Here is an 11,545-nt window from a genome sequence, read left to right as displayed (position 1 = left end):
AATGCTACTTGGCAAAGCATCCAGGTACGAGCCAACGAGCACCTCGCCTCGTATCAGCACAAGCCCATATACCTACTACTATGTAGTATGAAGAATTCGCTTTGGATTTCCCACGCCGCTGTCGCCACGAGTTATGCGCCCTGCGTGTTCTCTCCACATGGCTACTTGGCGCATACAAATCAGTGACGGAGTATGGAGCATCAGCCGTAACTCGTTCAAGCAGACTTCGTACTCGCCCTTGACCACCAAGGAATTCGGCTTGGCCGATCAACCTAGCAGAGCGCTTTGGGCACGAATAGAACCGGTTAGCCCTTGAAGATAGTGGAAGCAATAGTAGTTACAAGTACGTGATAAGATGACGCCAAACACGGGACGATGAGGATGGTTCCACTCGGGTTGTTTAGTGCAAATGCCGCCCAAGTCGAGAAGACCGGGATGCGTTGCTGGGCTACTCCGTAAATATTTCCTCGTCGGTGCAGGTGTGTTCATCTCAGCTCTTTTCGGCACAAATCGTCATCCGCGGGGGGCTGCATGCCAATCAAACTGACACCTACTCGCATCTCACGATGCGCAGAGAAGGCTGAGGCTGAGCTGGACTAGAAGCCAGAAAGCATAAAGAAAACGTGAAGCGGGTGGAGAAATGCTACAGCCCGAGGCTTCTAGAAAAATGCCGCGCTGCTAATGAGGACGCCGCAGATCACTGCGTGGCACGCACCTACTTGTAAAGCGTAAAGCAGACGCCGCAGTGGATAAGGCAGGCCCGCGCGGCTTCCCATCAATGTCGCTGAGACACTGCGAAACCAGCGGCTCCATAGCCAGGCATAAAGTACCGCTTACAAGCCCAGTTCTAAGTTTAGATACATAGGTATTACAATGGGGGATCCATATTTAGAGCCCCTCATCGCTCTGCCTTCTTTCTCTTCTTCTCCTCCCATTGTTCAGCTCGCGATGCTATTAATGCACCACCACGAGCAGGCAAACCAGTCGCTAATGCAGCCCTGCAAACAGTTTGCAGCCCACTACTGCTACCACTAATGGCTAACGCGACCACTACTGCTGCTGGCTATGTTGCCGCCGTTCTTGTTCTTGGGGCTAGCACTGCTGCTAACACCGCTAGTTCTGCTAGCACCGGACAGGTAGGATTTTCAGCTTCCAACACCTGCTCTATGCGGAATCCAGGCATGGGCAGGACAAGAGCAATCAGAAGGAAAATCAGCTGGTAGAGCCCAATGCGGCCACGACCTCCGGTATATCAGCCTCAGCCGTCGCCGGTTCCCTCCAGACCTCCTTTGCGGTCTCTCCACACTCTGGCCGCGCACGTGGAGGATGGGATGCCGATCCTGGCAAACATGCAGTATGCGGTAACAAGTCCGATGGGATGCCAAGCCGTAGCACCAGAATGGCCATAGCGGCGGCTATCACGGTTATCACAGTTGCAAGCAAACGACTATTGCTGCTTTGGGCACGCACGAGCCCATCGGTGGCCAGCCCTGCCTCACCGAGGCATCCGCACATTCGCCCAAGCCTTGCTGCTGCAGATTATTATTCACCCGTCCCGGCATCGCCGCTCTTTTCGGCTGCAAGGGGGCCGAACGAATGTTTCGGTGAAGACCGCCTCTGTTTCTGTTTTCTGCCTCTGCTTGTCGATGTCAAGTGCTGTTACTTATGCAAGTGCGAGTGCATTTGCTTGCTGCTTGCTCATCTCACAAATCGAAAGATGTGCTCGCCACGAGGTACATCTTCCATCGGCAGCGTTACACGATGAATGCTTGGGCTCGGATTTCGGAGTAATGATGACAATAGAACCCAATCGCCAAGGGGTCAGCGTCATGGGTGCCTCGATCCCCAAGCGCACGGCCCTCTTACCTCTTATCGCAGATGCCGTCTCTGTTTAGACGTGTACATACGGGATTTGGCGGATGAGCAGGGCAGAACGAGAGAAGAAAAAAACTTCAACGGCCATCTCTGGACAAGGCTCAACACCCCTGGCACTCCACACTGCTAGCATGTAAGACCTTGTTCAGGCCTGCGATATCAATGAGCATGGTACGGAGTATAGAGTACGGAATACCTAGGTACTAAGTAGTATTACCTGGTACTGCAAACACAGACTCGCGAGTAATGAAACGAGCTCATACCGTCTTTGCAACGACTCAATCTCAGGGAATTGTCAATCCTACGCGAAGGCACAGTGGATCATGGTAAGCCGCAACAGCGTGCTACTGCACAAAGCACTACACAGACAATTGATATTAGCAGTGCCGATTTTACGGACGATATTCCCGTTTGGCGATTTCTTCTCAATTCACCTCAGCCCTAACAAGGAGATCTTGGCCCAGCCTTTTGGATAGAGCCAACAACGTTTCGGGCAAATGAGCCAGATAGAGAGCAATATCCGTTTCCTTAATTCTTCCGGCATTTCACAGCAGCACGCCACCTGAAGAAAAGCTAGCCAACATGCCAATCGCAGTAGACAGTGCCTACGGAAACGGTGTCAAGCCAAGGAAATCCATGGCTGCGCCGACCAACTTACACCTTGTTTCTGCCAACTACCAAGCCATGGCGTGATTCTTTCCTTCAAGCCTCGTTTTCGACAGCCCGCCACGTGGTCGTCCCCGAGCGGTGCTCTCTTCTTCGGTTCCAGAAATATTCTATCGGTATAGGGGTTGACGTCCTCGCAGCACGCCACAGCATCGAGTCGCAGCCGTTTGGTTCGCCCAGCGATATTCAGCTTTCCCAAGTGGCAAACCTCAGCCAGTCTGGCCTGCTGATAGCACACGCGCACCACGCATGAAGATGCTCACTTACTCGACACATTCAGCCCCTCCTCCCGCCTCTCTGCACAAGATGTGTGGGTGTCAGAGAAATATCTCTCCAAGAACCGGAAGAGCGGCGAGATGTGGCGTCGCTTGCCTGCTTGCTTGCGGAGGTGTCAATGCCCAATGAGTTGACCCTAGCTTGCTCAGTTGTCTATCCTCTTGTCTTTTTTTTCGTCCTCTTCTCTCTTGTCTTGCCATCCGTCATGTCATTCGTTCGTTCAGTGCTGCCGTATCTCGTTCCGTATTACTACTGCCACTCCCGTCTCTCACCCGGCACAAAAGTCATTCAGCCACAAACCTAAATCATCCAATTAACCTACCTGGCGCTCTTCCCCACGCCCACCGGCCGACATAGACTTTGTCTGCTCCGATTTACCTATCGCAGGATGCTTACCTCCAAGTTGCATGCATACAAACCTACCAATCTCGCTCCGTACTTGCCTGTGCTACCAACAAAGTTAATAAGTGCATGGATTCGCATTGCATGCATTCACGGAGCACCACGGACGGAGGACGCACTGCTGCCCACCATCACCACTCACTGTCCTTCATTAATCACCTGTGTCAAACTTACAGTACAAGTTGATTGCGCCGAGTAGCATTCGACGCCAAGTTTGGCAACGTGCTCCGGCATTGCATGTCTCGACGCCAGTCAGCTGAGCGGCTTGCCCTGTGGCCCATTGCCGCGGATCTTCTCTCCAGCCGTTGCCTTCTTTCGCCGTCAAAGTTTCCCGCCAGCCTGGGCCGATGTGCGAGTCCCTTGTCCATCCATGCAGGCAGCTTACTTGTACATGGTTGGCAGCAGCACCTGGCCATGTATATTGCTGCCTGCAGCTGCAGCGGCGGTACAAGAGCTCGTATGCCGTTCCAGCGGACTCACCTTGCTTGGAGGCCATGGCCCCTCTCCACTCCTTGGCTCCCGCACTATCACCATTCATATTCTGGTTGACATGAGTCCATCATTCTCACCTGCACGTGGTCCATGCTAATACCCATTGCGCATGTGCATATGCAGCAGGGCCACCGCCTCTGTTATTAGCCGCGCCTTCTAATACATACTACAAGTTAGTAGGCTACTCCCTACTCAACCAGCGAGCGAGACCATTGCTTACGCATTCCCCGCCAGCTCGCTGCTGTCTTGAATCTTTCTCACGCGGCCTTTTGCGGCCTCTCGGCGCCAGAACGGCAATGAGGTACTATACAAGATTCCAAATCCAGAAGAAACCCAGCCCCAGTTTACCAGCTTCCATGATACCCCATGGGCACCGTCTTGGAGACTGCTCCTCCACTGGACTGGATCAAGGCAGGATGTATCTGGGGCGCTAGCATTATTAGTCTGGTACCTTTTTTAATCGCTTCACGCCCCTTTGGTCGTGTTAATTGAAGCTAAATACTTGGCATTTGTACTCTCACGATGTCTCGAAGGGGGGCATGGCTGTGCTCTGGCAGGCACTTGATATATGCACAACAAGTGGCACCAAGCTGCGTCAGCGCCTGCTTATCACGCCGCTAATTTTTCGCCTGAGATCCAGCGCGTGCGGAAGAAGATCAACCAAAGAGAGGCTGCCTGCATTCAACAAATGCTGCCAAATGTGCTAGTAGTACTGCCCTGTTTCCTACAGAGCATGCCCATTACTGTCGCTACAGTAGGTACTGCTATTGCTGTGCATCTGGTTGATCTATTCCTCCTCTCTCAGCCTTTCAGCAGTGCCCACTTGTACGTTCCTATCAGCACCTTATCATTGCCCAGCTGCTCTATGGAGACAAGACGGCTTCCAAGCATCCGGGCTCACGCACCCAAAGACCCGACCACCGGGTAGCGACCTTTGCTCCCTCTCCTTTGGCCGCGGCTAATCAAGACCACTGCCTGGCTTGGCGGATTCTATTCCCTCTTGGCTTGGAGGAATGCATACTGCTAATCCGGCCCTTTTCTGTCTTTGCTATCGCCACTGCCACCCTCTTCTAGCCTGTAAAGTAATCACTTTCCGTCTTTTCGGCATATGCAAATTTTCATACGACATCTTCTGACAGCTAATGTTAAATGTGATAAGTCACTATTAATCAGCAGATTGAGGAAAATCATGCATTGCTGGAGAGAGAAGAAGCTTGAGAATAATATATATATACCTATACATATAAACGAAAAGCTTGAGAAACTATATTGCCCACCCTCTCCACTCGCACACCCCCCCTTGTTAAGAGAGAGAAAGAAAAACTTGTCACTCTACTTGATAGCACTGCTACCCTTCTGTAACAATTTCCTCCTCCTCTTATGCTGTGCGTAGTACCCAGCGATGAAGTGGTCCACTGCCGAAGAAGCCAGACGACAATATGTAATCCCTCATGTATGTGAAAGCATACTAAGGCAGTACTGCTCCATTTTATTCCACATCGCTGTACAGAACAAAGCATCACAGGGTAGTATTACTACATACCGCCCAACAATCTCCCATTATTCCTACGCACACCCAAAATCCCACTCGGCAAGACCAGAGAAAAAGAAGGAAAAAGAGAGGAAAGAAGAGGAAAGAAGAGGAAATGATTGGTGGATTCGCTTAAAAGCCTCTGCCTAATCGCAAGAACGGCATAATTATTACCAACAGCATTTCAGGGCCCTTTTCCCAGCCCCTGCTTATAGAAGACTCAAAAAAATGAAGGGCAAAAAAAGTGACAAAAAATTGACAGTAATGGGTCCTCTTGGCTGGACCTTGTGAGAAGGATTTTAGACGAGGGAACCTTCGCTTCGCTGCAATGGAACCTTTTCGTTTGTTTGTTTTTTATTATTAACCCAACTGCCAACAACACACATGCTGTCATTATTTGTTGCTCCGTTATCCTTTTCTTCTCCCCTCTTTGTTTGAGCTAAACGACGCTTGCACATACCTAACTCGGTCTAGGTACGGCACGATATGCGACGGTATGGAACGGTACGGGAGCGCCCCATTGCTTGCACGGCTATAGCGGTGCTAAAAGACAGCCGTTACATACATACTGTACATGCTTTTTTTTTTTTTTTTTTTTTGGCGTATTTCCGAAAAACTTGAGTGAGCAAGAAAGAGACAAGAAGAGAGTGAGTGATCTTAAGAGATCGGGATTGTACACGCGTCCCGGCACGCCTAAGCTGCATAAAAGTAAATACTACTATTACAATAAATAAAAAATCAGAAGAAATGCCAATGAATAATCAGGCATGAATCGAAACGACGAAACAAAAAAGAGACTTTAGCACCCAGTTACATTTTTTGAAAATCCCCCCCCCCCTTCCCAACTCTCCCCTTCTTCCATCATCGAGAAACGCAACGCAAAGCAAGGCAAGGCAAGCAATCAAAGCAAGCTTGGCAGGAATTTTTAATCTAAATGACCCCTCCCCCCGTCATCTAAAGCTTCATTTGCCTCCCCAGCTAATGAGGTTTCGGCTTAATGCCCGTTATTATAAGAAAGCTAAATCCAAGGAGCAGTAATAGTAATCAATCGGTTCTGTTACTTTTTTTTTTTCTCTCTCTTATTTAAAAAAATAACCTAACATAAAGTAGATAGAATAATCCTTACATAAATCCATTCGCTTGTAATTTTTCTATTGTACCAGTATTACGCTACATCCGGATAAAGGTTTCCCGTTTTAGTTTTCTTACCTCGTTTGGATAATGGTGCGCTCTTTTTCGGGGGTGTTTGTTTGTTTTACGGTACCGACACTTCGTTTCTCCGTTCTGCTGCCTACGTAACTTACAGCTGCAGGCGGGACGTATGTATGTGCTGTCTGTTTAATATAAGCATTTGATCCGTCACATTACATACATGTCCCGAAATCCTGCATTGATACTTATACACAAAAGGAAGGGCGTATTTACTTGTACGTGCATTGCTGCATCCACAAGAGATTCTAGTAAGGTAGGCATTTAACACATCTTTGGTCTAACAAGTAATCCATATTTTTTGTTTCTCCTACTCCCCCGCTTGTAATGATTCATCCCAAGAGGCCGTTCAGACATTTTCCCATGTGAATTAGCCATCAACAGTAAAATAATAATAAGACAGAAAAGACAAGCTATTTCCCCGTAATTCGCCCACTTCATAACCACAGATGCTCTCCATAGTCGTGTACTAACATCAGTAAAAAAAAGAAGTGCAAGTTTGATTCCCCCTCCCCCCGCCATTCCTTATAAAACAAAAAGAAACAAGAAAAAAAAAAGTCGCAATGAGTGTCGCTCTTCTGCTTTTACTCTCATATTGTGAATCAATCTTACTGATGAAATGAAATGCGTGCTTGTGAGGGTATAAAAAAGAATTACAAGAGAGAGAGGAAATTTGCCAACGTATAAACAAAAGGGACAAAGGAAAATGATGCAAGTCGGCCGTTATTGTGTAAATCGTCTACCGTCCAGCCTCCCAGGAGCTCTTTGAAAAGCCTTCCGCGCTGCCAGAGCCAGTTCTTGTTGTTCGTAGTAGTAGTGGTAGTAGCATAGTGATAGTATGTGCAATCCGTCAGTGCCGATATCTTTGGGGCACATGCGTTCTGTGTTAAAAAAGAAAAAATTGTTCAATCGTACATGGCGCCGCAGACCAGCAACCACTACGGGATGTGGTCACATTGGTCAATTTTGCATGCAACTTCAAACAGCCTGGCGTACGAGGCGCTGCTACCTCGTGATTTAATACGCATACGGCGAAGAGTTGTATGCGTACGTATTAGTCCGCTGCTCCATGCTGGAGCCCGGGCTCGCGGTTCCGCATATCTCCGTAGGTGCGGGACTGTGCAGGCCGTTGGTGGCATAAGCAGCAGGCATAGTCTGGAGGTTGCCATTGGCATGTGGCCCGTAATCAGACCCAACCATCGGTGCATCGGTCATTCCCATGTACTGCTGGGATTGCTGCTGCTGCTGCTGCTGCTGCTGCTGTAAAGCTTGTTGCTGGGCGTCATATCCCGGAGAAGGAGGCGCATTGTGATAAGTGTAGCCTGGGGAATGTAGCTGCGCCTGCGCTGGCTGAGGCATGTACGCGTGCCGCTGATAATATGCAATCATTGCTGGGTTGGCACCACCCGTTGACATGTTGTATTGCATGTGGTCTGCTTCTGGGGCGGGTGCCGCGGAGGCCCTACTGTGGCCATGGATCGCCAGCCGGCACTCGCTACGGATCGGGGTCACAAAGTCCGCACGAAAGTTCTGAATCGCGCCATTGGGACTTGACCCCAGCGCAATGGCGTATTGAACGAGAAATTGGAGGTCGCCAAGATGTCTCGTCTCTAGGCGTTTTCGCAGGACGCTGCTGGTTTGTGAGTTCCACCGCAGGCGGCTCGGATCACCATCTGGCCATAGCGACTGCGACCAGGCGTTCAGTACGCTGGATTGCCTGAGCAGATTCCGCATCCTAGCCGAGTAACTCCACTGGCCACTGCTTGCGCCTTCATCAAAGTGCTTGACAACGTGGCTCACGTACTCCTTGAATGTGGGACCAGCGTGTACATCGCTTGGCGCCTCAAACACTTGGAGACAGTTCTCGAAGCCGCATGCAAAGACAGTCTGGGGACATAGCGGGACCTTGGCATCGTCCAGGTTCATTCGCGACCCCCCATGGGAGTTCTTCAGGTGAGCCTTGTAAGCAGTTTGCCAATCAAAGACCATTTGACAGCCCCGATGGCGGCAGAACCACTGTGCATTTGTATGGTGGAAGTCTTCCATATGGCGCTTCAGATCATTTTTGCGTGTGCATGTCTTTTGAATGCCTTCCTCAAGACAGAATCCACAGGTAAATGAGCCCTTCTGCTTCGGAGCCGTTGCTGTGGATGCAGTTGTAGCATCTTCGACATCCCAAGATGATTCGTCAGTAAGAGATATGCTGGCGCGAGTTGTCGACGGGCTTGCGTTAGGCTTGCGACGGTGACTCGCTCGGGGCGAAACGTTGGAAGTGACGCTTCCGCATGTGGATGATGTATCTGAGAATGCATTATTACTGCTTGTTGAATCGAACATGTTTGATGAATCGTCGTGCGAGCTGCCGCTGGAGATGTTGCCGCTGGAGAGCATAAAGGATCTGTCCTCATCTACAAAACAAGATATAGTCTGTTAGACGCATAGATACGAGTAAGAGGATAACAACAAAGAAGACAAGATATATATAGACGAATTGAAAAGGGAAAGGATGTATACCAGACTACGAAGACCACATTTGTCTCTCGGCCGATAAATGTAAATGTAAAGAAAATACTCACATGAAGATGGTGACACACGTCCTTCTTCTTGTAGCAATCGCCCTAGCTCTTCTCTTGAGTATTTGCCAAGCAAATGTCGAATCATTTGACGATCAACCCGTTCTTGTTGGGGTAGATTGAGATCGGGCGACACGCCCTCTTGGTTTGGCCAGAGTCCTTGTGCCATATCCGCCGTCAAACCAATATAGTAAACGAGACTGGTCTTGTTGTTACCATATATGGAGAAGAGGCGAGAGTCTGTCGATCGCAGAGATAGATTGTATCAAAATCTGTTGGTGCCAAGCCACGACGATAAGCTAGGCTTGGGTTAAGGGAAAGAATAGGCAGTAGCTGATTCGAGAGACGTGGGAGATGGCCCAAGTTTTATCAGGATCAATTGGTTATAAGCAAGAGGGAAAAAAAGGTCAAAAAAGGCGAGGTTAAGGCGGTGAGGAGATAGTCAGATATAAGTAGTGGGAGCCAAGAAAGTTCAAGACGCGGAGAAGAAATCCGTTCACTTTGTGAGAGACGAGCAGGGTATAGTAAGAATTAAGCGGATGCCGGTTGGCGATGGGAGGGGATCACTCAACACGTGCTGACCGAAGCGTTCGTGTAGGTCCGCGCGGTCTAGCTCCGTTTTGTCTGACGAAGCGACGGAGCACGGAATATGACGATTACGATTCAGACCGTTTAGAAAGAAAGAAAGAAAGAGCCGTCGAGCCTAACTATCCAGTAGCAAGAAAAGAGAAATCCAGGTAGAGAATTAAGATGCGCCGGAGGCGTCTGTCTTTATGGAGTCGTGATCTGAGGGAGGGCTCCGCCTCGGTCGACACGGCACCTTCACTAGTGCGGGCGTGTAAAGCAGGAACAAAGACGAAAATCAATGCCACGCAGAGACAGAACGCATTCGATTCCAACCCGGCCAGATGACGATTAGATGGCAACAGCAGCAGCAGCACAGACGGAGCGTCGCCGAGCGCCAGCATCAAACGCCCCCCCCAGCCAGGCGAGCCGAGCAATCGACCCGTGGGCCGCTAAACTGACGGCAACGAAAGAGCGCGTGCTTGGGACTGACGCTACAGCAGTTGGAGAAGCTGGGGGCGTGTGGGTATCGAGAGAGGCGCGATGGAGCGGTTATCGACTGGCAGGTGACGGTGGGCAAAGAAACTCCCGCCAGCGAAAGCCTGTACATAGCAAAGGTCGGCAGCGCTCATGCTCTACTTGCATACGGCAGGGAGGAGCTGCAAAGAACATGTGCCTTCATACAGTACTAAAGGCATTAGTTTTGCGGCATCCAAAGGCCTGCTAGCCTCTTACACCCTAGCAGTTTCTGGCGCTGATGGACTATATCCCCTTTATTTCGCCTGCAAGTACAATATGGCTGCTGTCCTTGGTGCCAAGTGCCTGTATCGGGGCGTGGTGGTAGTAATACTAGTGATAATCCGAGCAGGCAGTTCCAGCAGGCTGCCAACACGACCGCTTGCTACCGTACCGACGGTTCGGAGAACCAACTACAGGCATGGCATCCCATCCCATGCATGGTACTTGGCGAGCGAGCGGCACAAGAGGGGGTGTGAGGTAGGGCGACAGTGTGGCTCGATGCATCCAGATACCATCAGGCCGGGGGTCACCAAGCCAGCGGGCTGGAACCAAGTGTTCCACTTTAGCAGACGGATTGGACCATCAAGTCAAAATGAGTTTCCAAGGCCTGTGTCAAGCACACGCCATATCCCCTGGAGGGGGGCAATGCAGCACTGTCGAGAGTAGGTATTGTGAGGGGAATAGAGACACGCAAGCCTTGTTGGTCTCATGTCGTCAGTACTCATTCCACTCCCCTTGACCTTGTTACGTTCTTTTAACGCGTGTCATTGGTTTGGATCCTCCAGTCAGAAAGGCAGCTGTGCGGATAAAGTTGGGCAGAACCCCAGCACACAACAAATCGTAGCAGTGGTGGTTTCCTTCGCCCGAGCATCCCTGTGTCCATTACAAATGCATCTGATGGTTAAGAAACGGATAAAATTTATGCCCGAGCTTCTAGATGCTAGTGTGTATCAGCCACGATTCGCTGAGATTGAACGGAGATGCCATATTCAGACTAAACACGCACGAGTAATTGTGCAACAGCGGCGCGCCTAAACGAGATGAATTAGCCTTGGAGGAGCAATTGCCGAAAAGAAGCAGCACAAGGAGAGGTGCAGAAGATGGGCAAAATTGGGCGCCACATCGTCAGTCGTCTCCACGCTGGCGTAGGGCAGAGCTTGACGGCCCTACTTGAGCGAGAATAAAAAATGTCCTGATGAGCAGCCAAGTAGGTAGTAGGCAGTACTAGTATCCGCAGTCAGCACGATGCCCTTGTCTCGACGTGTGTACAAGTGCCTCCCATGCAGCTCTGGTGTCCTCCCCACCTTGGTGTGCAACCCAACAAACACTCCCGCTGTCTTTCCGCACACGCCCTCCCTCACACGACCCGACAGCAGGGCTGAGGAGCGACTGGGATGTCTGGCCCAAAAGCATTAGTGAACGACAGGGCGAAAGGACC

General features: G+C 50.3%; 3 protein-coding genes across 3 annotated transcripts; 1 reads left to right on the top strand and 2 right to left on the bottom strand.

Moving 5' to 3' along the window:
* Positions 1–2,001: 2,001 nt before the first annotated feature.
* On the bottom strand, positions 2,002–2,817 carry TrAFT101_002128 (uncharacterized protein; the record flags this gene model as incomplete). Its single annotated transcript, XM_066126516.1, has 7 exons — positions 2,002–2,026; positions 2,093–2,098; positions 2,181–2,234; positions 2,310–2,316; positions 2,438–2,480; positions 2,534–2,731; positions 2,809–2,817. The coding sequence occupies 7 exons, from the start codon at positions 2,815–2,817 to the stop codon at positions 2,002–2,004; spliced, it is 342 nt and encodes a 113-aa protein (XP_065982619.1).
* A 1,462-nt stretch (positions 2,818–4,279) lies between these two features.
* On the top strand, positions 4,280–4,639 carry TrAFT101_002127 (uncharacterized protein; the record flags this gene model as incomplete). The annotated part of the gene is made up of 1 exon (XM_066126515.1): positions 4,280–4,639. The coding sequence occupies one exon, from the start codon at positions 4,280–4,282 to the stop codon at positions 4,637–4,639; it is 360 nt and encodes a 119-aa protein (XP_065982618.1).
* A 1,898-nt stretch (positions 4,640–6,537) lies between these two features.
* Positions 6,538–9,878, bottom strand: TrAFT101_002126 (uncharacterized protein). Its single transcript, XM_024903664.2, has 2 exons — positions 9,028–9,878; positions 6,538–8,859 (listed from the first exon to the last, which is right to left on the bottom strand). The coding sequence occupies exons 1-2, from the start codon at positions 9,191–9,193 to the stop codon at positions 7,469–7,471; spliced, it is 1,557 nt and encodes a 518-aa protein (XP_024763244.2). The 5' UTR covers positions 9,194–9,878; the 3' UTR covers positions 6,538–7,468.
* Positions 9,879–11,545: the final 1,667 nt, after the last annotated feature.

The sequence above is a fragment of the Trichoderma asperellum genome, chromosome 1 (assembly GCF_020647865.1).
Source record: "Trichoderma asperellum chromosome 1, complete sequence".
NCBI classification, from domain to species: Eukaryota; Fungi; Ascomycota; class Sordariomycetes; order Hypocreales; family Hypocreaceae; genus Trichoderma; species Trichoderma asperellum.
Note: the sequence above shows the minus strand (reverse complement) of the source record. Positions and strands in the feature narration are given on the sequence as shown.